Raw genomic sequence first — 24,129 nt, 5'->3', positions numbered from 1 at the left:
ACAAATGTTAAAGTGTTGCCGTGTCCAAACTCTTTCTGCTCGCCACACGACAGGCCAATAAATCGGGAGACAAAGTGTTGGGGCAAGGAATAGCCACTTCATTTGGAAAGCCAGCAGACCGAGACAATGGCAGACTAATGTCTTGGAGAACCATCCTGCTCTAGGCAGAATACAGGCTCCTTTTATAGAAAAAATAAGGGAGAGGGTGTGGTTGATTGTTGTAATCTTCTTGCTGCAGGCGTTCTTTGTTTCTGCAGCCATCCCCATGGGCTAGGTCATGGTGTCCCTGTAAACATCCAGCAAAACAAAGGTTATTCTCTACCACACAAATGTTAACCTAGTGGTTATATAAAAATAGATGAAAAAACAAACTTCTTCTATATAGCACAAGGAACTGTATTCAATATCTTGTAATAATTTTTAATGAAAAATAATATGAAAACAAATATAAGTATGTGTTTGCATGGCTGGGACATTGCTGTACATCAGAAATTGACACATTGTAGCTGACTATGCTTCAATTTTAAAAAAAGTCAATGGCGCAATGATAATTTTAGGGGTCTGTTGAGGAGCCACATACAGTGTGTTCAGATCAGTCTCAAGAGAGGATGGGAGGCTGGGGCTTTTATTCACTGGCTGCCATCACCCCACAGTCAACTGAATCATCACTTTGCTGTAACCAGAAACTAACACAACATTGTAAATCAACTATACTCCAATATTTTAAAAAAAAAAAGGGAAAATGAGTTTAGTATATATGACTATTAGATAATAGGAGTTTTAAGGTTGGGTTACCTTACTAGACATAAAGAGACATCTCACAAAAATAAATAATTTCATTGACCAGAAAGGGGTTCAGCTGAAGCAACTGGTGGGGCTGGCCTCAATCTTTCCTCCTCAAGAGGAAAAAAAAAAGATGCAAATCAGGTCTTGCTGGAGACTGTCAAAAAATTCTATGAGTGACAGAGAAAGGCTTTAATTTCAGTCAAGTTTCAGTGGTTGTGCATTGTAGGGTGCCTGAAGAAAAGGCGACTCCTCAATTTATAAAAGTCTTGGTTTTTTCACAGGGTCGGAGGGAATGGGGTCCACGTCCTAGTGGCTTAATATTTTATATCAAAACAACTTTACTGAGGAACTATGTCCAATAGCTTGTAATAACTCACAGTGAAAAAGAATATATATATATATGCATAACTGAATCAGTATGCCGTACACCAGAAACTAACACAACATTGTAAATCGACTATACTTCAATTTAAAAAAAAAAAACTTTACTTATGTTGATGCCAATAATCAGTAAATAATCTATAGCAGGAACAGCAAAGAGTTTTATTTGAGCCAAACTGCGAACTATAGCCCAGGACACAGCCTCTCTCAGATAGTTCTGAGGAACTGTTCCAGAGAATTCTGGTTTCAGCAGTTTTATCTTAGAACAAAGAATATCAAACACGACAGGTGTACACTCCTTTAAGATTAGAAAAAAAATCAATACACACATAGGGAATCAGTATGACCTTGGCTCCTGTGAAGGGCATCTTAGCATCCAAGGAGTGGGATGATTCCAAATCCCAGGAAGGGAGGCATTTAATCTATCTTTTAAAAAGACATTCTTTACTTCTGGCCAATGAACCCTTTTCCTTCATGGTTAACGCAGATGTACAATGTACGTCTGATACCCCACGAACAGGCTGTTCTAGTTAGCATCCAATTCCAGTTCAATCACTTTTAAGCCAAAGTGACTTCCCCAGACCTCAATATGTGAACATTTCTTCCATCACTTACAAAAAAAGGCTTCATTTTTGTCATGAACAAGTGGATCTGGAATCATGGCAAACCTGGACAGGACAGGAAGGTAGGCGGTAAAAAGAAAAGAGGCGGTGGGGAGGGGCCCAAGAGGGAGCCTGAGGACCCTCTGTTAAGTCTGTTTTGGCCCTTTTTCAGCACAGAGGAAAAGCCCTTCCTTTCCTTGGAAAGTGGCTGTCATCTCCAGAGGGTGCACAGAGCCCACAGGGAGGCGCGCTGCCCTGCAGAGATCAGCTTCCCGGGCCGGGAACCCGGCGGCGGGCGCGGGGCGGGGAGAGGGGATGGGGGGAAGGGAGGGGGCGGGGACAGTGAGAGCCGGAGGCTCGGAGGCTCGGAGGCTCTACAGGCGCTAGCAGGTCCGGCTGGCTCCAGGATCAGGAGTGTCTGGGGAGAAAGTTCTGCAGGAAATGCGAATCTGTTGGGGGTGGGGCCAGTCCCTGGGCTCCGGGAGGTTTCCCGGGGGCGGGCAAGGGTCCCGGTCTCGGGATCCCTTCCTGCTTGGCCCCTCCTCCTCCTCCTCCTCCCCTTCCTTAAGCCGTCCATTTTGAGGAGAGGGGTCTGGAAGCAGGTACAGACTACCTGGGCTGGATGGAACTCTGTCTTGAATCCTCCCTGGCGGGGCAGGGCGTTATTTTTATTTCTTTATTTCAGTATTATTTTTGCAGTTCCATCCCTCCCGTCTGCTGCCCTGCAACCCTCTAGTACCGGAATGAGCACCTGAGACACGTCTAGGAACCGGTGCTGGTGAAATGGTGAGTTTGCCCGGTTGCTGCACGAGTCCACGCTCAGGGCGGGACCGGGTCGTGTTCCGGGAATCCGGCCTGCGAAAGCCGGATTCTCTCCACCCGGGAGGGGAGGGAAGCCGCCAGCGGCCCCCCGCGTTGAGACCCGAGGAGAAGGGGCTCTCTCATCCCCGGGCGGCGACTTCGCAGGACGCTCCCGTCCCTGGGCGCCGGCCCGGAGCTAGTCGCGTGCAACGCTGGCGGGCGTTGTGTTATTTGAATCTGCAAATGGGCTGAGGTCCGTTATGGTGACCGTGAGCTGCAAAATTCGGGGCCCAGTCAGATTGATAGGATGCTCATTGGATTCTGTTCTCCTGGAGAAAGAGCTTCGGGGTTTGAGTTGGGCCCTCTGGGCACACTCTTTTTGTGAGTTGAGACCCCCTCAGAGGGCGGTTGTAAAAGGACAGGTTGAAGGGAAATTGACAGGGGGATGGCGGGACAAAGCCTGCGGTCGGAACAAGTTGCATGTTTATCATTCGCGTTCTCCAGTGAAGTCGGCTTAACAGGACGCTCCGGGCGTGGGTGAAGATGTGTTTCATCTGCCAGATATGGGCGTTTTCCTTCTACTGGCTTGCCTGAGCTGACCCGGAATGATGTGTTCTTTTTCTTACCACCCCCGCCCCCACGCCATTCTCCCCAGATAACGTGCCTCAGATCACCAGGGACAGAACTGGGGCCCCGGTTGTATTGGCTTGTTACTCGGGGGGGGGGGATGGACCCGAAAGGAACCTGCCAAATAAAGGAAGGGATGGTGTCTTGATAGGATAAGGGTGGAGTTCAAGTTAAATCTAAATGAAGCCCTTCTTTAAAACGCTCAGAGGGTAATAGCTCAGTGGTAGAGTGCCTGCCTAGCATGTATGCGGTCCTAGAGGTCCTAGGTTCAATCCCCAGTACCTCTGCTTAAAAAAAGAAAAAGGGGAATGACATCTCGTCTTTGGGGGAGAGTATAGCTCAAGTGGTAGGGTGCATGCTTCTCTGTCAAAGTGACTTGGATCCCCCAGGCAAGAATGGGAGTTCCTTTCCTATTGATATGCTGTCAGATATCGAATAGCAACATTTTTTAGCTTTCTTATTTTATTGAGATATAATTGATCTACAATATTGTATTGGTTTCAGGTGTACAAATAGTGATTCAAAATTTTGTATAAATTATACTTCATTTATGGTTGTTCTAAAATAGTGGCTATACTGCCTGTGGTGTTCAGTATATCCTGTAGCTTATTTATTTTGAATAAATTTTGACAGTAGTTTGTACCTCTTAACCCTCTACCGCTATCTCGCCCCTCCCCACTTCCCTCTCCACACTGGTAACCAGTAGCTTGGTCTCTGGATCTGTGACTCTGTTTCTGTTTTGTTATATTCATTCGTTTTATTTTTTAGGTTGCACATATAAGTGATAACACACAGTATTTGTCTTTCTCTGTCTGACTTATTTCACTTAGAATAATAGCCTCCAGGTCCACCCATGTTGCTGCAAATGACAAATTTTCATTCTTTTTTATGACTGAGTGGTATTCCATTGTGTGTGTACGTCTTCTTCATCCATTCATCTGTTGATGGACATCTAGGTTGCTTCCATATCTTGGCTTCAAATAGCAACATTTTTGACCGTCTTCAATTTTTAGAAGATGAAGTTTCGCAATGAATAAGAAAACAGTAAGAAAGGAACAAACCAACAACAGCAACAAAAAAAACTTCCTTTGACTTTGCAACTGGCTTTCTTTGGACTTTGCTATCTCCATCTGATGAATGGCTAGGCTGATTTTACATCATTTCATAGTGTGAGGGCTGCCTGTAATTTCTAGCTTGCCCAAGCATTCAATACCTTTATAATTATTTGAGTGTTACATTTCTTTTTGTTTTGTGAAAACCTTGAGTAATGGGAACTCCAGAGTAGTGAATAGAATACAAGGGGAAGTTGGGACCCAAGATACATATTTGAATTTTTTTATACCAAAGTAATACTGCTGCATCTTTCTTATGAAATGGAATCGCTGTATTTAAGAAGCTGTGGAAGGGAGGGTGTAGCTCAGTGGTAGCTCATTTTATTTATTTTAGTGGAGGTACTGGGGATTAAACCCAGGACCTCATGCCTGCTAAGTGCGCGCTCTACCACTGAGCTATACCCACCCCCTCACTGTCTTGAATTTTCTCTTAACCTTCCTTTTGGTTTTCCCTTTTTCTCCCCCAAATTACCTTTTAAGCACTTTCAGATCTGCAATGAAAAGAAGAAAATGTATACCCAAGTAACCACAACTATTCACAATGTTTAAAAATATTTTGCTTTATTTGCTGTTTGTATGTACCGTACGTTCTCATATGCTTACACGTCTTTGCCTTGTTTGCTCTGTGTTGATGAAGGTGTGCTCACCTGTGTTCACATTCCAGATCCCTGCCTTGTTTGCCTCTGTGCGAACAGGTAGTAACATAAATTCGCAGGCACAGGGGTTGTTTTCTTGTGGTGGTGCTTTTGCTTTTGCTTTTGCTGAACCACTTGAGAGATGCTTTCTGATATCATGGCACGTGTCCCCTTCTGCCTGGGCGAGCCTCCCCTAAAATCTGGCACTCCCACAGTGCTCTTCTCACGCTCAGGATGCACGCAGCCCCCCGCAGGCTACGGCACTCTCTCCCTCTGTTGTTTAGCAACGCTGGACCCGTTCCCACCTTTGATGCTAGTTACACAGAACTGCCATGGTCGTTCCTGTCCAGGTGACCTGGGTTTCGTGTGGAAGAGCTTTCTTTACAACCTGGCTGCTCAAAGTCCAGCAAAATGGGCATTGCTGGAAACATGTTAGAAATTTCTGCTCTCAGCCTCCTTCCAGACCTGGGGAATCCAGCTCTGCACTTGACAGGATCCCCAGGTGATTCCTGTGCTTGTCAGACTTTGAAATGGCAGTTCCACAACATACATCTTGGAGCAGAATTACTGGGTAGTAGATTTGGTGATATTCAGATTTTCAGTATAAAATACATTTTTCACAAAATCATTATATATTAATTTACATCCAAATAAGTTTTATACATAAACTTTTATATGTAAAAAATTATAAAATTATATATTATGCTAATTTATTATATTTTCTCATAAGTTACATACAGATATACTATATGAATATATAATATTAATTGTATAATTACTATGTTGATATAATTATAATGCAATATGACTATATAATTATTATTTATATATAAATTTTATATATAATACATCCTTTAATATTTATGAAGATATAGTTAATATATAAATACACATACCAATCTCCCTCATAGCCTCTGACTTTGTATATAGATTGTATATGTTTATATGAATACTTAATGTGTATATATTTTTAGTTTCTATTCTGACGTCTCAAATTTTAAATTTTTTTTCAAAGTACAAATACAAAATGTAAAACTCACAATACAAAATGATCTAACTACCCAAAAGAATGCATCACTAGAAATCAGGGCATCCAGGACCCCAAATATCGTATCAGAAAAAAAGAAAGAAAGCAAATGATAATTCTTAACACCTAGTCAAAGTCTGAATTTCACCAGTTTCCACCAAAACTATTTCAGAGTTCAGTTTCTTTGAAGCAGGATGCAAATGCATGCGTAGGTGATGCTTCTCCCTCAGATCTCATGGTGGAACGTGAACCCACTTCCCTGTGTTCAGGACATTGCGCGGCTGAAGTCACCGGGTTCTTGTGACTGCTCCCTTGTGCAGTTGCACATTAGACCTCCAGGAGTGATTGAATCAGGGCGAACATTGTTAGGATGGTACGTCTTAGGCGGTGTAAATATAATGGCTCTTGCCTCAGTGTGGGCAAGGCTAACATCTACTGGTGGTTTTCCCACTTCTTAAAGTTGTTATTATTCCAGCAAATAATGAGCCAAGTGGTACACTTGTGCCCTGCAGTATAACCCCATCCCCTTCATATTTTTACCCCCGTGTCTTAGCATCCATTGTTTTTTCTTGAATCAGTTACTTCATTTGGGTTGCGAAATGACGGTCTTCAAATGTGATCATTTCTTCTAAGTGTTTAGCTGGAATTCTGTAAAGTTTTCTGTCCTCAGCAAGGGCTATTCAGTTACTCCCAAGTACTGTTCTTACTGGAAAGACAAAGTGAAGACTTAATTCTTTCTCTTTATTAAACAAGTTTGAGAATAAGGACTAATGCTCCTTATGGTCTCCAGTGGTGAGAAAGGCTCTCTTTTCATCCCCTCTTTGGTTTTCCCTTTCTGGGTGCCATTATGAGTTTATGTATTTTTAGTGTTCAGGGTATTCCAATCAGTTGCAATTTTGTGGTTCAGAATATCCTAAACTGAGCCGTTGGAAGACTCCTGCAGCTGGCCTCTGCATCCTCTTAACATAGCGTAGGATTGTTTCTCTGCCGACTAGCACTGCAGGATATCTCAGACACACATTTTGTATTTCCTGTTCCTGCATCAGCCACTCCTCTTTCCTTCCTGCTGATTAATTCTTGTAAGCATTTTCTCTGCACCTGCTTATGTGCAGAATAATAAGGAGAAATACGTGTGTGTGTTGTGTGTGTGTGTGTGTGCATTTTTGTGCTATTATTTGACCATACATTCCACATTTTTTAAACTTTTTAAATTTTTTCTTTGAATCTTTCTTCTTAAATGAAAAATCTTGCTTCCAAAAATTGTGGACATAATCCCTTTGCCTGATCCTGCATATAAAATATTTATAAGAAACAGTGTCAAATATTACTTGTTGCAGTAAAGCCACTTGGTACAAAATATGATTTCCTTCCTTTTTGAACAATAGACTGTTACATATAGTTTAGAGGTTGTAGACGCCTTCAAATGAACTTTTTATTCCAAGTGGCTAACCTGTCAGCTTGATATATGCATTTATTTCATTTTCCGAATGGCTTTCTGGGTTTTTTTGTTGTTGTTGTTTGATTTTATAAATAAGATTTATTTATTTTTTATTTTTATTTTTTAATGGAGGTACTGGAGATTGAACCCAGGACCTCTACCACTGAGCTATACCCTGACACCCCCTGGTTTTCTTACTTTTGAATAACTAAATGTTACATGGTTCCCCAATAAAATCTGTACAGCAAGGTTATATTTAAACAAGTCTTCTTCAGTCTCTTCCCTCCACCCTATTCCTTATGTGGTTTGCAATACATGTTCTGTGCCCTTTTTTCTTTTCACTTAAAACACAAAATATAACCTGGAGACCACATGGTATCACTTTATATGCATATGGAAAGGCTCTTCCTCATTCTTACCTGTGTGGTTCTTCATTTTGTGGCTACAGCATAGATTTTTATGCATCCTCCTTTATTGACTATTTGGGGGTGATTTCCCATCTTTTGCTGTTATAAATAACCTTCAGTCAATAATTATGTAATTGCCAAGACAGGGAAGCAAATGAAATGTCCATCAACAGATGATTGGATAAAGAAGATGTGATATATACATACATTAGAATACTACTCAGCCATAAAAAAGAATGAAATAATGCCATTTGCAGCAACATGGATGGACCTAGAGATGATCATACTAAGTGAAGGAAATCAGGCAGAGAAAGACAAATCTCATATGATAGTACTTATATGTGGAATCAAACAATGACACAAATAAACTTATTTACAAAACAGAAACAGACTCACGGACATAGAAAACAAATTTATGGTTACCAAATGGGAAGAGGGGGAGGGCTAGATTAGAAGTTGGAGATTAGCAGATACAAACTACTATATATGAAATAGATAAACAACAAGGTCCTACTGGAGAGCACAGGGAACCATATTCAATAACTTGTAATAACTTGTAACAAAAAAGAATATATATATATATGTATAACTGAATCACTATGCTGTATACCTGAAATTAACACAACATTGTAAATCAACTCTACTTCAATAAAGATTTTTTTTAACTCTACAAGAAAATAATAAATAAATAAAATAAATAAGTGCATACATCATTTGGCTTTTTGGCCAGGGTTGTTTAGGACTATAATCCCATGAGTGGAAATGCTGGCTCAAGGGGTGAATGCACATAAAATTTTGGTAAATTGTGCCAAATTTAGCTTCAAATTAGAGGTGGGACAGATTTATAGACAAGTTGACCTCATCATTTAACTAGTTTACATCTTCAAAGGCTCTATTTCCAAATCGGGTCACAGATACAGGTGCTGGCTGGGGTGGGCTGGAGGGGGCGGTTTGAGGCCGGAATTTCAACATACCTTTGGGAGGAGACACAACTCAATTCATAACAATACCCGACTGATGTTTAGGACTCGGTGACCTTCGAAGACGTGGCTGTGAACTTCACCAAGGAGGAGTGGACCCTGCTAGACCCCGCCCAGAGGAAACTCTACAGAGACGTGATACTGGAGAACTGTAGGAACCTGGCCTGCGTGGGTAAGGATGCCCATCCTGCACTTGGTCCCGGATGGGGCCTGTGTGAGTCAGGTACCTCTGTCCTTTGCATTAAATTTTGATTCTCTTCATGATTAATAGCCTCTGCGGGATCCTTAGGTGGGTGAACATGGAACTCGGAGTTTTAGTGCATTCGTGAGAAAGTCACTTGCTTAACTTCGGAACACCTGCAAACCAAAGGGCGCGCCCACCGTTCCCCCACGTCTCCTGCTCTCCCATCTTCCAGTCACCGGGATCGCAATTAGGCCAACCCCATCCAATCTTCAATCTGGAGCAAGAAGTGGATCTGGGAATAGAGTAGGGGAAAATCACCCCGGGGAACCAGGCAGATATGAATCCTTATGAGGAAGGATTTTACAACGTGGAAATTTTGATTGGGAGTCCATTTTAGGGTGAAGGATGGTACAGCTCAGTGGTAGAGCACGTGCTTAGCGTACACAAGGTCGTGGGTTCAGTCCCCATTATCTGCATTAAAAAAAAAAAAAGATTTTTTAAAACCTCCCCCACTAAATAAATGTTTTTTAAAAAGAAAACGTTTTAAAACTCAGTTTCACCCACTGTGGAAAACAGCTTAACAGGTCCTCAAAAAGCTGAACATAGACTCATCACACGAGCCAGCAATTCCACTCCTTGGTATATACCCAAAGGAACTGAAAACAGGTGTTCATACACTTCAATTAAAAAATAAGAATTAAAGAAAGAAAGAAAAGAGGTGTTCAGACAGTTACGTGCACATATGTAAATAGCGCTATTTACAGTAGCCAGAAGGTGGAAACAAACCCAGTGTCCATCAACAGATGAATGGAGAAATGAAATATGCTCTATTCACACAATGGAATATTGTTCACCATAAAAAGGAATGACGTTCTGATCCCTCACTACAACGTGGATGCACCTTGAAAGTAATATGTTAAGCGAAAGAAGAAAAACAGGAAAAGCCACATGTTGTAGGATTTCTTTTACATGAAATGTCCAGAAATAGGTAAATCCCTAGAAACAGAAAGTCAATCAGTGGTTGCTAGGGGCTGAAGGGAGGGGAGAAATGGGGAGTGACTGCTTAATAGGTACCAGGTTTCCTTTTAGGGGTGGGAGGTGAGGAGGAATGTCCAGAAACTAAATGGAGGTGACGGTTTTACAACTTGGTACCAAATGTCACTGAATCGTATGCTTTTTTTGGGGGGCGGGGGTAATTAGGTTTGTTTTTTTATTTTTTGTAACAGGTACTGGGGATTGAACCCAGGACCTCATGCATGCTAAGCACACACTCTGTCACTGAGCTCTACCCTCCCCCCTTGAACTGTATACTTTAAACTGGTTAATTTGTTGTTAAATGAATTTCGTCTCCATAAAAAAAAATCTGTTTCATCTGAAAACCAAGGCTCATCTATGTATGAGATTCTTCAGTTATGTATAGTTTTTTTTGTTTTGGGGGGTTTTTTTTTTACTTTCAGCCTCTCAAATCTTTCTCTTTTTTTTCCCAGAAAAAGATCTGTCCCCCTCTGCCTTAGTCTATTCAGGCTGACATGACAGAATATCACACCCTGGGTGGCTGAGACAACATACATTTATTTCTCCCATCCTGGACCCTGGGAAGTTCAAGATCAAGGTGTTGGCAGATTCCATTGCTGACGAGGTCCCTCTTCCTGGCTTGTAGACAGCGACCTTCTCACTGTGTCCTCACAAGGCAGAGAGAGAGAGAGAGCACCCTGGTGTCTCTTCCCCTCCTTAAAAGGACACTAGTCCCATTGTGGGGTCTCATTCCACCCTCATGACCTCGCCTAAACCTAATTACTTCCTGGTGGCCCCACTTGCAAATACCATCACGTTGTGGAGTGGGGGCTTCAACATATGAATTTGGGGAGGGGGAGGACACAAATTCAGTCCATGACAGACTCTCGGTCCAAGTCTCTCACACTTAGCATTCCTGATCATACCATCAGTCTCTGAAGAACCATTTCTCAGTGACTTGCTGAGTGTATTGAACCACTGTACTGAGCGTAGCCAAACTCCTTCTACGGCCCAAGTCCCAGTGTCGCTCTCTGCTTCTCTGCTGGCTTCTTGCTTTCTTCCATTTTACATTTTCCTCACAGGCATTGAGGGAACATTTGAAAAGAGATCCACACCACCATTTGCCTGTTGGATCATCTCCAACCCACCTTTTACTTTTTTTTTTAATGCATTTTTTAATTGAAGTGTAATTGATTTACAATGTTAGTTTCAGGTGTACAGCAAAGTGATTCTGTTATGCATATACATGAATATTCTTTTAGATTCTTTTCCATTATATATTATTACAAGAAACTGCATATAGTTCCCTGTGCTATACAGTAGGACCTTGTTGTTTATCTATTTTATATATAGTAACATGTGTCTGTTAATCCCCAACCCCTAATTTATCCCTCCCTGCCCTTTTGCCCTTTGGTAACCAGTTTGTTTTCTATGTCCATGAGTCTGTTTTGGGGTAAATAGAATTTGTGTCTTTTTTTTTTAAGAGTCCACGTATCAGTGATATCATATATTTGTTTTTCACTGTCTGACTTTACTTAATATGATCATCTCTAGTTCCATCCATGTTGCCGCAAATGGCATTATTTCATTCTTTTTTATGTCTGAGTAGTATTCCGGTGTGTGTGTGTGTGTATGTGTGTGTGTATCACATCTTTATCCAGTCATCTGTCATTGGACATTTAGTTTCTTTCCATATCTTGGCTACTGTAAATAGTGATGCTGTGAACATTGGGGTGCATGTATCTTTTCAAATTACAGTTTTCTCCAGATAAATGCCCAGGAGTGGGATTGCTCAACCCGCCTTTACTTTCAGCAAAGAGCTAACATTTTGTGCCACTTTATTTTAGATTGGGCAACTCGACAGAAAACCAAAGACTCAATCCTTCAGCAGGACAGCCTTGCTAAAAAGACCTTTCACGAAGTGAATAGAGCGTGTCTGGCCAGCAGCAGTTCCCAGATCTCCGAGTTAGACTGGAAGTACCACCCAGCAGAGGAGCCGCGGGAGCAGAGAGGGCAAAAGCTGAAGCAAGTTGCAGCCTCCCACAGGCAAGGTGAGTCTCCAGGTGGAGTCTGTGAAACAAGGGACAGCTCTGAATCTGGCCCAAAGCTTGTACCTTCACAGGGAGAGTCCACGAGAAAACAGATCCCCAAACATGACTCCAATATTTTGAAACAAATTCTTGTCTTAAATCAAAAAATCTATGAAAACAACGAATATGATGGAGTCTTGGGGCAAAACATCCCATTGGTTCCACGTGCAAGAACTCAGACGGAGCTGGGGTCAAACAGACGGATCGACAATCAGAACAGTGTACTTCGTTTGCGTAATGAAATGCATACGGGGGTGAGCGTTCGTGAATTCATTCCACGTGGAAAAAGAGCCTTAGGTGAAGACACTTCCCTCGGGACACACATGACTCACAGAAAAGAGAAAAGTCATGACTCTCATCAGGATGAGAACAGCTTCCAAAATAACTCCCTCTGGGCTGTGCAGGTGCAACCCTGCATGGCAGAGACAAATAATGAGAATAGTCAAAGGGGAAAACCATTTGCCCCTGTTCCCAGTTCTGATTCACACAGGAGAACTTCAATGGGAAGGAAAAGCTATAAATGTGGCGATTGTGGGAAAGCCTTTGTGTATCAGGCATCCCTGAAGAGACACATGGAAATTCACACCGGAGAGAAGCCCTATGAATGTAAGGACTGTGGGAAAGCCTTCAGGTATTTCTTACACCTTAATAAACACTTAAGAAATCACATCATGAAGACCTTTGAATGTAAGGAATGTGGGAAGACCTTCAATAAGTCCTCAAACCTTAATGAACATACGAAGATTCACACTGGGGAGAAACCCTACGTATGTGAGGAATGTGGAAAAGGCTTCATTAAGTCCACGAGGCTTAATGAACACATAAGGATTCACACTGGAGAGAAACCCTATAAATGTGTGGAATGTGGAGTAGGGTATGTTAGTTCTTCAAGACTTAAAAACCATCTGAAGACTCACAATGGAGAGAGGCCCTGTGGATGATAAGGATGTAGGGAAACTTTCATTAATTTTCTCAGAAATGCTGGCATAAGGAGGACATCTTGGAAGGGAGCTCAGTGAGTTCACAAACATGGGAAAGTCTTCCCTGAACTCTTGGATCCTACAGAAATGGGAGGATTCACCTGTTTTAAATTCAAAGAAACCCTGTGAAAAGAAGGTCTGTGGAATGTTTTTCATCGACATTCATCTTTAGTAGACACCTGCCTTCACCCTGGAGAGAAACCCCATGGATCTAAGGAATATGGAAAAGCTTCCAGTGTTGTCGCAACCTTACAGTCCCTATAAGCACTCACACTGCAGAGACCTCTCTGGGGAGTAAGTCATGTAAGGAAAGCCTCCTTAACATTAAACACTCATCCCTTAACATCGCTCATGAGACCACACCCCGGACAGAGACCCTCATCATGGCAGATGTGAGAAAGCTTTTAGTTCTCTCTTCACTCACAGGGCACAAGTAGGAGAGAAACGTGGTAGATGTTACAACTGCTGTCATTCTCACTGTCTTGGCCTTCAGTCGGAACTGAACTTCATTCTTTTCCATTTTTTCTTTCCTAATAAAATCCTGTGAGGTGGTGACTACCCTTCTGTGGACCCTTTCAGCTCTACCGTGTGAATTTTGAGGAGCTTCATCACAATTCGCTTACATATTGTAATGTGTAATTACACCCACGCGAAGCCCTGTTTGAGCTGCATTTAATTTAGACTCAGGTTTACGAAGCTCCGTGGCACCACTACTGTCAATTTGTTGTTAATGGGTCATGATTCGACTACATAATGGTCAGAGTGTGTGATCTTTATGATACTGATTGAGGAACTTGTCCTGACCGATTTTGGTCTCGTGTGACTGATTCTGTCATTGGCCATATCCATTCTTACCTTCTTTACTAAGGGAACATAGATTTGTTTTTGTTTTTGTTTAGGGGTGGTTCCTTTTTGGGGGGTAATTAGGTTTATTTATTGATTTTAACCAGGGTACTGGGGATTGAAGCCAGGACCTTGTGCATGCTGAGCACACGCTCTGCTACAGGGGGGAGCTCTACCCTCCCCCCTGAGCTGTACTCACCCCCCTCCTTGTGTTCCCACTGTTTATGTTTTTAAATGCATTTCTCGGGCTTCACAACTGATGGTGAGCAGAGCTTATAGCCCTGGCCGATGAGGAGGGCAGAATTCACTAGTTCGGATTCCTACAGAGCTGTTGGAAAGGTCAACGTGTTCTTTACTCTTTTTCTCTTAACCGGGTTCCCTTTTCTCTCCTTCCTTGTTTTCTTTCTGGAAATTGGGTGATATCCCCTGAATTAGCACAAACAACTCTAGGATCTTTGGAATGAAGGTCATGGTCCCAGTAACACTACCCTCAAATAAAAGATTGCTCACTCTCCAGTGGCCTATTTTGCGATGTCCATGGCTGTAACTGACTGTATTTCTAGATTTATTGTATGAAGAAAACCCCTAATTCTGTTAAGAAGCATTTTATAACTCAGAGTTAACTGTGAAACAATAAACTTAGTGTGTGCCCAGCTTTTTGTAATTTCTTCTGTGTATTTCAAAATACTATACATCTCTTTGGTGGTGGGTGGGCTCAGAGTTCAGTATTTGGATGGTCAGTCTTCTTAAGAGTGTTTTGCAATCTCTTACAATTAAAATTTTTTACTCACTGAACAAGTTTGTAATAAAATAACCCATTCTAAAAGTTGATTATCAGACTTTTTGTTTTGTCAATTCTTATTTAATGTACTTGGAGACAATGTTATTAGATGCATAGGAGTTTGGGCATTTCATTTATCAAAGGTATCTGTTTTAACCATCTTTTCTACTAACAATAATTTTTTGTTCATTTATGTAATAAGGGTGAAAGTTTATGTGCCTCTTACTATGAGCATGTATTTACATATATCACCTTATTACTCACCACCATTCCACAGATGAACACTTTTAGCATCTTTTTTTATAAATGAGGAGACTAACACTGAGAAGATAAGGAAAATTGTTATTGTTGAATGGCTTCTTTTGCATTTCAAAGCAATGAATTGTCAAGTTCAGTGTTCACTACATACATTAGTTTCCTTTTGCTGCTGTAACAAAATATCATAAACATACTGGCTTCAAACAGCACAAAATTATCTTACATTTCTGGTAGTCAGAAGTCCAAAATGGGTCTCACTGGGCTAAAACTAAGGTGTCCACGGGGCTATGTTTTCTGGAGCTTCTAGAGGAAAATCCATGTTCTTGCCTTTTCTAGCTTCTTGAGGCTGCTGGCATTCCTGGGTTTGTGGCCCCTTCCTACATCTTCAAAACCAGCAACTGTGGTTGAGTCCTCAAATCACATCCCTCTGATAGTCCCCCTCCTGTTTAGAGTCCTTCCTCTTCCATTTATAAGGACCCTTGTGATTACATTGGGCCCATTTTGGTAATCCAGAATCATCCCTCCCTCTCAAGATCAGCTGATTAGCAACCTTAATTCCACCTGCAGCCTTAATTCCCTTTTGCCATGTAGGGTAACATTCACAGGTTCGAGAGCTTAGAGGGTGGACATCTTTGGGGGCCATTCTCCCATCCAGTACCTAGATGAAAGATCAAACTTAGTAACTGACCAAAATAAAAGCTTTAACACTTAGTTATTTAGGCTTCCAAGACTGCTACTATTAATCAGATGCATTTTCCTGAGCATCTCCTTTGGCTGTGAGCTGTGGTAAACTCTGGGACTAGATCAGATCAGCAAATTTTTCTGTGAAGAGCCAAAGAGTAAATATTTTAGGCTCTGCCAGCCCTATAGTTGCTTGTGTCCACTGCTCCACTCTGCCATTACAAGACAAAGCAGCCACCGACAACATGTAAGCACATGAATGTGGCTGAGTTCCATTGCAATTTATTTACAGACAATGAGATTTGAATTTCATACAATTTTCACATATCATGAGATATTCTTCTTTTGATTATTTTTTTCCCAGCCATTTAAAAATGTAAAACCATCCTTAGCTCCTAGGCCAGGCCTGATTTGGCCCAGAGGCCAGAATTTGCTGACTCCTGGCCTCAAAGAAAGAACAAAACAAGCCTTTAACTCCTAGCATCTGCATTGTTGTGGAGAAGACAAAAATATATAGAAGTATGGCTCTCTCTACCCTGATTTTTTCCTTTTTTCTTTTCAATTTTTAAAAAATTAGAAAATATGGAGTACAAAATTTACAAATATTAACTAGTATATATAAAAATAGATTTAAAAAAACAACTTTCTTCTGTATAGGACAGAGAACTATAGTTACTATCTTGTAGTAACCTATAATGAAAAAAGTATGAAAAGGAATATATGTATGTATATGAATGAATGAAACATGCTGTACACCAGAAATTGACATGTAACTGACTATATGTCAACTAAAAAAAAAGAAAAAATATGGCTACCTAAAAGTATGTGAAAAGGTATACATACAGTTAAAAGTGATTACTCATATACCCACCAACCCCCAAGAGAAAAACACTATCTTACAATTGAGATGATTCATTTCCTTGCTCTTTTTTTTTTTTTTTGCGTATATACTTGAGTTTTACCCAGGTGGACTTTAGTAGCAAAAAACCATGTAGCAAGCAAAGCACTCTATAATACTTTCCAGAAAAAACTTCCACTTTAGACTTGAGATATTCAATATATATGTCATCCAGGCATCTGGTCTCACATTTTCTTTTTTCATTATTGAGGTATAGTTGACTTATAATATTATATTAGCTTCAGGTGTACAACATAATGATTCGATATTGTTACAGATTATACTCAATTTAAAGTTACAAAAGATCAGCTATATTCCCTGGGCTGTACAATATATCCCATAGCTTATTTATTTTATACATAGTAGTTTGGACTTCTTAATCCCCTTCCTCTACCTTGCCCCTTCCCTCTTCCATCTCCCCAATGGTAACCACTAGTTAGTTCTCTATATCCATGAGTCTGTTTCTCTTTTGTTTTGTTCATTCATTTGTTGTACTTTAGATTCCACCTATAAGTGATAACATACAGTAGTTGTTTTTCTTTGTCTGACTTATTTTACTAAGCGTAGTACCCTCCGGGTCCACCCACGATGTTGCAAATGGCAAATGTTCATTCTTTTTTATGACTATTGTATATAAATGCCACACCTCTATCTATTCATCTGTTGATGGACATTTATGTTGCTTTCTTTTGCTCATTTTTACATTTACCACCTAAATCCCTAAGTATCATGTTTTCTGTTTTTTGCTGATTTGTATACTATGTGTGATGGCATCCCATTGAATATTTCTTTGTGTCTTGCTTCTTTCAGAGAAAGATTAACCCAAGTGCATTGCAGGTAACATTTGATCTTTCATTTTCGCTGCCCTGTAGGTTATTTTTCAGTTAAATTCATTTTAGAGACACTTGTGATATTTCTCATTGTAAATAATACAAACATTGCTGCTGAAACTGATTTTGCAAAGGTGGATATGTGTAAAAGTCACAATTAAGGTGGAATGGCTGGGTTGGAGGATCTGCATATGTTCAGTACAAAAATATTTCAGACAAAATAAGATTGCATGATTCCATCTATATGGAATTTCCAGAAAAAGCAAATCTTTAGAGACAGAAAACTGATCAGTGTTTGCATGGAGTTGGAGGTGGGACAGGAAATTGACTGCAAGCTGGCAAGATGGAACTTTGGGGGATCATGGGAATGATCTAAAACTGGAATATAGTGATGATTGCACAATTCTGTAAATCTGTGAAAAATCATTGAATTGTACACTGCCGATGGGTGGATTTTACTGTCTGTTAAGTCGCACTTTAATGAATCTGTGGAGGAAGAAATGAGGCAAGGAGAGAAATATATATATATATATATAAATATATTTAAATATATATAAATATATAAAAATATATTTAAATATATATAAATATATTTATATATGTATATTTATATATATATATCTCACAGTTTCTTTTGGGAGCCTGCAGCTGTGTGGCACCCAAAAGCTCTGCTAAGTTCAGCTTTTGGCGTTTGGGGACGACCTGGGACCAAGAGACCCACCCTGTGGGTGAGAAGACTCCAGCTTGGCCCTTTCGCCCTCGGCCCCGCAGACTGCGTTTCCCAGATGCTCTGCTTTGTCCTAGAATCTGGGTGTGTTCAGGCTCCTCCCCACTAGCCCCAGACCATGCAGGGGAAACTGGGTCCACTCGCAACTCGAGGGAGCGCTGTGCAGAGGAAAAGGACCCTGGCTGGGAGTGAGAATCCCTGGACTCAAAGTGGGGGTGGAAAATGTGACTTTGGGGGTTCCCTCCTCCACCCCATGCCCTGATCTCAGTTCCTGCGTCTGTAAAATGCGAATTTTAAACACTTGGTTTAACAAACTTATCAGGCCTTTTTTATTTACAAATCTAACTCATTTAATGCTCACGACAACCCTATGAAGTGGGTGATATTTGTCTCATTTTATAGCAGGGGAAACAGGCACAGAGAAGCTAAGTAAGCTGCCTGAGCTCACACAGCCGGCAGGACTCGCCCAGCGTTGTCTCGAAGCAGACTAGGTGGGGAGGACTCTTTGTACTGGCTGGGTCGTGAATTTGGCATCTTGTCTGTCCTCCCCCTCCAGGATGTGAGCTTCTTCCTGCGCACAGAGGCGTTTAATAAATATTGTGGAACGAAGGGGGGATGCCTGGATATCTGAAGATGGCCAGATCCCTTCTTGACTGCCTGAGCCCTCCTGCTGCGCTCTGCTAAGGGAGCTCTATTCCTGGTTGAGGCTTATAGTTCCAGTAAACTGGATCCTCGGGGCGAGAGGGAACCCGAAGGAAATCCCGGGCTTGCGCCTTCCGAGTAGAAGAGACAGAACCCACTTACGGCGGGGCACTGGCGCCACCTGGCGGCGGAGTCCTGCTAAGACAGAGCCGCCGGGAGACCGGGAACGTTTGCTTTGTCGGGCGAAGTGGAATCTGCATCAGAAAGGGAGCTGATATCGGGTGTATTAATGGGCAGTTGTCTGAATCACTGCCGTCTACCAGTGGCTTCCAAACTTTTCCGACCATGATGCACAGCAAGAAATCATTTCACATCCACATAGTTTCACAAAATACCACCCTGTACTGCATGATGTTTTTTATTCTACTTTATTCCTGTTTGTAAGTGTTGGTGGGGTCCCTTAAATTGACTTCCTGACTCTCTAATGAATCTTCGCTGATACTCTAGGATAGTGTTTTCCAGTGTCCTAGAGTATGTCCTTTTATTTTTTTCAGCTGAGACAGATTACGATGGAGAAAGAGTTAGCACCAGACCACACCCCCAGTGATGCTTCTCTACCACGTTGTGCAGCCTCCAGGATTTTCCCCCAGCTCTGACTTCAAGACGAACTGGGCTCAGAGAGGTGAAGGCACTTGTCCAAAGCCACACAGGTTGTATGTGATAGTCCCAATTTCTGCCTCACTCTTGAAGGAGAAAAATCACTAAATGCTCCAAATTGCATTGCTTTTGAGTACAATTTCATTTAGTCCTTCCTCCATTTTGCCAGTAAGATTGAGCTACACTGGTCTGCTGTTTTCTTATATTGTTTAATGTAAATTACATTCCCAAGCTCAGGCTTGAAAATGCAAGCCTTCCTGTGTAACAAAATGAACCTGAGATGGCAATAATGCGTCTGTGCTGAGGTGACAATCAGTTGCACTGCCAGCATTATTACCAAAAACTGTCAGCATCATTCACCACCACCATCACCATCATCACCATCACCATCACTTACCACCATCACCATCATCACTATCATCACCACATCCCCTTCTCTGTCACCATCAGCATCACCATCATGACCATCATCACCAATGTCACCAAAGTCACCACTTTATCACCACCACCATCCCCACTATGGCCATCACTGACATCACAACCATCACCACCACCATCACCGCCACCCTCACCACAACAATCACCCCCACCTCAAAGCAGGTATCAGGGGACCACTCTTTGTCTCCTAGCTACAGCCTTGGTCCAGCAAGCCTGCGTTCTCCATCCCTCTCTCCATCCTGGGCCATAGGGATGTGATTACATAACATCAAGGGAAGTGCTGTCCTGCTTGGGAACCAAGAGGATTCTGGGTCTGATTGTCCAACTTCTCTTTAAGTGGCCTCAGATGTCTTCTGGGCTTGCTGCCACAGGGTGTACCATCTATAAATGGTGAGCCCAGCCCCCGGACCAGGGGATAGCAGAGGAGGGTCTGCTCAGTGTAGCTCTTGGACCCTGGGGGTGGCTGAGCGTTGAGGTGAGGCTGAATGCTTCCTGTCACGGGGATCTGTGAGACCACTTTGGGGGAGAAAGGCCTGAGGGCCTGGATTCTCTTGGCCTATTTTCCTGTCTTTGGAGAGAAAAAGGAGGATATCACTCAGAGATGGCAAAGTTTTTTATGGAATCTCCACACTGTTTTCCATAGTGGCTGCACCAATTTACATTCTCACCAACAGCGTAGGAGGGTTCGCTTTTCTTTACGCCCTCTCCAGCATTTATCGTTTGTGGACTTTTGAATGATGGCCATTCTGGCTGGTGGGAGGTGATAGCTCATTGTAGTTTTGATTTGTATTTCCCTAATAATTAGTGATACTGAGCATCTTTTCATGTGCCTATTGACCATCTGGATGTCTTCTTTGGAAAAATGTCATAGCGCCTTCTTTTTAATCAGGATTCCTTACTGCTACCAAGCAGGTTGCTCTTCCTGTTCTTTTTCTTGTTAAAGGTTTAAAATTGTTGAGACCCTAAGCTTTGCACATTGGAAACTGAGCCTTGTGCTGTTAAAATGTTAAGGCAATTTCAATGTTTAAAAGGTCTGGAAGTTCTTCCAAAGTTTAAGGCCGCTTCGTTTCAGTCTGCAGGGGGAGTCTTCTGGAGGAAGTTACCGGAGGGTGGGGTCTAGGGAGGGACGATTACTGGGGACGAGGCACTGGAGGAGGGGCAGGCCCGGAGTGCTGGGCAGCACAGGCCAGCTCACAAGGACTGATCTGAGCATTGGGATCAATTCCACATTAGGTTCACAGGGGTGGGCTGACATCAGTCACGCTGGGAGACAGTATTTACACAACCGAAGTGGGCAAACACTACAACTCAAGGGTTGTTTGTTTTTCCTGAAGAGCCGGTTGTTAAACAGGAAAGGCCTCACCAGACAGTAGGGTCAGATGAAGCCAGAGGAAGCCTGGACCATCTGAATAGGGAGAAACATGCCCTTAATTTTCATCTTCATCCTCGTCATTCTCATAACCACAGGAACTTTTGAGCACTGACTACAGGCCAGATATTGGTCTACAGCTTTGCGTGTATCAATTCATTTTTTCCTCACAAAAAGCCACTTTGAGGTAGGTACTGTCGTCAACCCATTTTAAAGGAAATGAGGCCAAAGTATTATCTTCTTGTATTGGGAAGGTGGATGATGGTTTATCTGTTTGGGTTGGGTTGGATTCCACTTTGACAGGGCCTCGGACATGACTCAATGACAGGGAGGCGTCATCCATGGTGTTAATCCCTCTTCAACCAGACCCACCCCCAGGAAAGGGACAGACTCTGCTTTATCTCTGGGATTCTCTGGCAGGCATTAGGACCATCCAGAAACATCCTTCTCTTCTTCTAAACACACAGGAAGATCGCACTTCTCATCCTCCTTTGAAGTCAGGGAAGGTCAAGTAACTTGCTTCGTTCAAAAATGTGAGTGGAAGCGGTATGTATCGTATGTAGGTAGAAGCTTTAAGAGTCATTGCAGCTTTGCCATTTTCTGAGCACCACAGGGACTGGTGACATTCCAGATAGATGCTGTTCCATCAGCACGGGTCACAAGGATGATGTGAAACAGAGCTCTTAGCTGACCCACAATGGACTAGTAACACCTAGGAGGAATAAACCTTTGTTGCAATAGGTCGCTGAGATTCTGGGGTTGCTTGTTACTGCAACATAACTCAGCCTGTTCTGACTAATACAGTTCCCAGTTTCAGTAGAGCCTAAAACATGGAAGTCTCCAAAATAAGAGTGAACTAATGAATGAATGAATGAATGGAAGGGAATAGGGACAGGGTCATAAATTTTCCCCTGGGCCAGAGGTAGAGGAAAAGCAGCCATGTCTCAGTCCTGCTCTCTCACACATAGGCTTGTAACCAGGCTGGGGTAGAAGTTAGGCTCTGAGCTTTATTTCCTTTGGTCACAGCTCATGTTGACCCCAACATCTCTGCCCTGATTCTTCCCCCACTTCTCACTCCTGGGGGCTCTGGAGGAGCTACAGAGATAGGGACATGAGATGCAAGGAGGGCCAGGGAGATGGAGGCGCAGAGAGGGAGTTAGAAATGGGGAAACTGAAACAGGAGGTAGGGGAATAATCAGAGAGGTGAGATAAGACAGCATCACCCTGAGTGGGAAACCAAGAAACTAGGAGATTAGGAAACAGCAAGGGAAAGGAGGCGAGGAAGGAGAAGGGGACCAGGAGGCAGAGGAGGAGGAACAGATGGACACAGATCCAGGGACACAGTGAAAAGGAGGTAGAGGCAGTTCACCAGGAACTGGGTGAGAAAGATGGAGGATCATAGGAAGAATTGGGAGGCAGAGACACTGCAGGCCCTGCCAGGAGCCAGGGCCAGGGTGGGGGCAGGGCACCCCTACTAGTTGCTCTGGGAGTCCTTGCTGGTAGTGGAGCCCGGGCCGGTGCTGGAGGCAGGGCCAGTGCTCGAGATTTGGCCTCTGCTGGACCCAAAGCCTCCACTCAATTCTGACTCAGGGCCTCTGCTCTCTGTGCCTCCAAAGCTCTCCTGGCCTCTGCTGGACCCCAAGTATCCAGTGGACCCCAGGTAGCCACTAGAGCTGGGGGGTCTGAAGGTCACACGGCCCCTAGTCGAGCTCTGGCTGGTCATCAGTCCCGCGGTGGCGCTGGTGGAGTCAAAGGTCACGTGGCCCACACTGGAGCTTGCGTCCCCAAAGGTGACGTGGCCGACATTGGAGCTGGTGGCACGGCCTCCACTGGACACCAGGATGCTGCTAGTCCTGTGGCTCCTGACAGACCCGGGGACAATGCTGGGGCTCTTGAGCAGCAGGGGGTTGCTGGAGCTGGCCTTCTGGGTGCTGGAGAAGTTCATGGTCGGAGTGCTATCCACCTTCACGGCCTCAGCCAGTTCCTTCAGGTTATGCTCCCTCGCCTGCTCTCGGATCTCCAGCTGTGGGGGAAGAGGCTTAGGGTCCCCAAGGAGCCCGGGCTCCTGCCCCGCACCCGCGGGCATCCGTGCTCACCGACTTCACCACTTGGCTCAGCAGCTCCTCCTTGCTCAGAGGATACTCATCTTTGGCCTCAAAGCCTAGGGGGTCCTCCCTAAAGTGGGGAGAAGATAGGAAGGGGCTGTTCTCCCACCTCAAGAGGAAGACGGCTCCTCATCACTAGACCCAGAGACCCTCAGCCTCACACAGAGATCCAGCCAGCCCTGAGCACCCTTCAGCCTTCTGGTCTACCCAGTGCCCCATAGCATCCCTGGAGCCCTTACTCCTGGTTCCTGCAAAGCACCCACTCCATCTTCTACTCCAAGCCCCCCAGAGCCACACTGATCCTCTAATCCCCAAGAGCCCCCCACCAAAACACTCCTTCCCATATGTCCCCTCTGTCCCCTTGGAATCTCCCTCTTCCCCCTCCCTCTTGCTCTCTGACTCACAGATTGTCGGGGGGCTGAGGTGGGGCCACTTTCTTCAGAAGATCCTCAGGGCTCTGACCCAGCACCAGGAGGGTAGCGTTAGGCAAGCTGGTGGCATGATAGTTCTGGAGGACAGATAAGCCAGCGGTCTGCTCAGACCCATCTCCAAGGCTCTGGTTCCCTGTCCCCCCTCAGTGCCCTCTGCATCCCGACCTGGCTTTCCAGGAAGGCCTGCACTGTCAGGAGCTCCACCAGCCGCTTCTCGATGAGGCCCAGGAAGAGGCCTATGTCCCGGTCTCTCATGTGGGTCTTGACTCCCAGGAGGTCGTTGATGATGGTATTGTCACACTGGGCCCTGGTGAAGACGCGCTGGATATCTGGGGTCAGAGGGGGCCGGCTGTCATGGACCTGGTGCCCACTGGCTGCAAGCCTTCTCCTCTCCTCCAGTCCCCG

At 43.5% G+C, this 24,129-nt stretch overlaps 2 protein-coding genes across 13 annotated transcripts in view; one reads left to right on the top strand and one right to left on the bottom strand.

Annotated features, from left to right (window-relative positions):
• Positions 1-2,131: 2,131 nt before the first annotated feature.
• On the top strand, positions 2,132-19,440 carry ZNF114 (zinc finger protein 114). 6 transcript variants are annotated; one of them, XM_072966746.1, is made up of 4 exons: positions 2,132-2,159; positions 2,455-2,555; positions 8,842-8,968; positions 11,842-14,738. In XM_072966746.1, the coding sequence occupies exons 2-4, from the start codon at positions 2,553-2,555 to the stop codon at positions 13,023-13,025; spliced, it is 1,314 nt and encodes a 437-aa protein (XP_072822847.1). In that variant the 5' UTR covers positions 2,132-2,159; positions 2,455-2,552; the 3' UTR covers positions 13,026-14,738. The 6 variants fall into 6 exon arrangements, with proteins under 6 accessions (XP_072822847.1, XP_072822846.1, XP_072822850.1 ...); XM_072966745.1 differs by having other exon boundaries at positions 2,141-2,227; XM_072966749.1 differs by lacking the exon at positions 2,132-2,159 and adding an exon at positions 19,279-19,440 and having other exon boundaries at positions 2,168-2,555; positions 11,842-12,045.
• Positions 19,441-22,175: 2,735 nt separating this feature from the next.
• ODAD1 (outer dynein arm docking complex subunit 1) overlaps positions 22,176-24,129 on the bottom strand; it is a 22,811-nt gene continuing 20,857 nt past the window's right edge. For all 7 annotated transcript variants that reach the window (XM_072966738.1, XM_072966741.1, XM_072966740.1 and 4 more), the window contains 4 exons: positions 23,890-24,053; positions 23,698-23,801; positions 23,285-23,363; positions 22,176-23,211 (listed from right to left, as the gene is read on the bottom strand). In XM_072966738.1, coding sequence (XP_072822839.1) covers positions 22,663-23,211; positions 23,285-23,363; positions 23,698-23,801; positions 23,890-24,053 — 896 coding nt within the window. In that variant the 3' untranslated portion in view covers positions 22,176-22,662. The remainder of the gene's footprint in view (positions 23,212-23,284; positions 23,364-23,697; positions 23,802-23,889; positions 24,054-24,129) is intronic.

The sequence above is a fragment of the Vicugna pacos genome, chromosome 9, assembly GCF_048564905.1.
Source record: "Vicugna pacos chromosome 9, VicPac4, whole genome shotgun sequence".
Taxonomy (NCBI): Eukaryota; Metazoa; Chordata; class Mammalia; order Artiodactyla; family Camelidae; genus Vicugna; species Vicugna pacos.
Note: the sequence above shows the minus strand (reverse complement) of the source record. Positions and strands in the feature narration are given on the sequence as shown.

Coding starts and splice junctions, on each gene's coding strand:
- ZNF114 (XM_072966746.1), top strand. Junction 8,969..11,841: donor TAGGAACCTGGCCTGCGTGG/GTAAGGATGCCC, acceptor ACTTTATTTTAG/ATTGGGCAACTCGACAGAAA.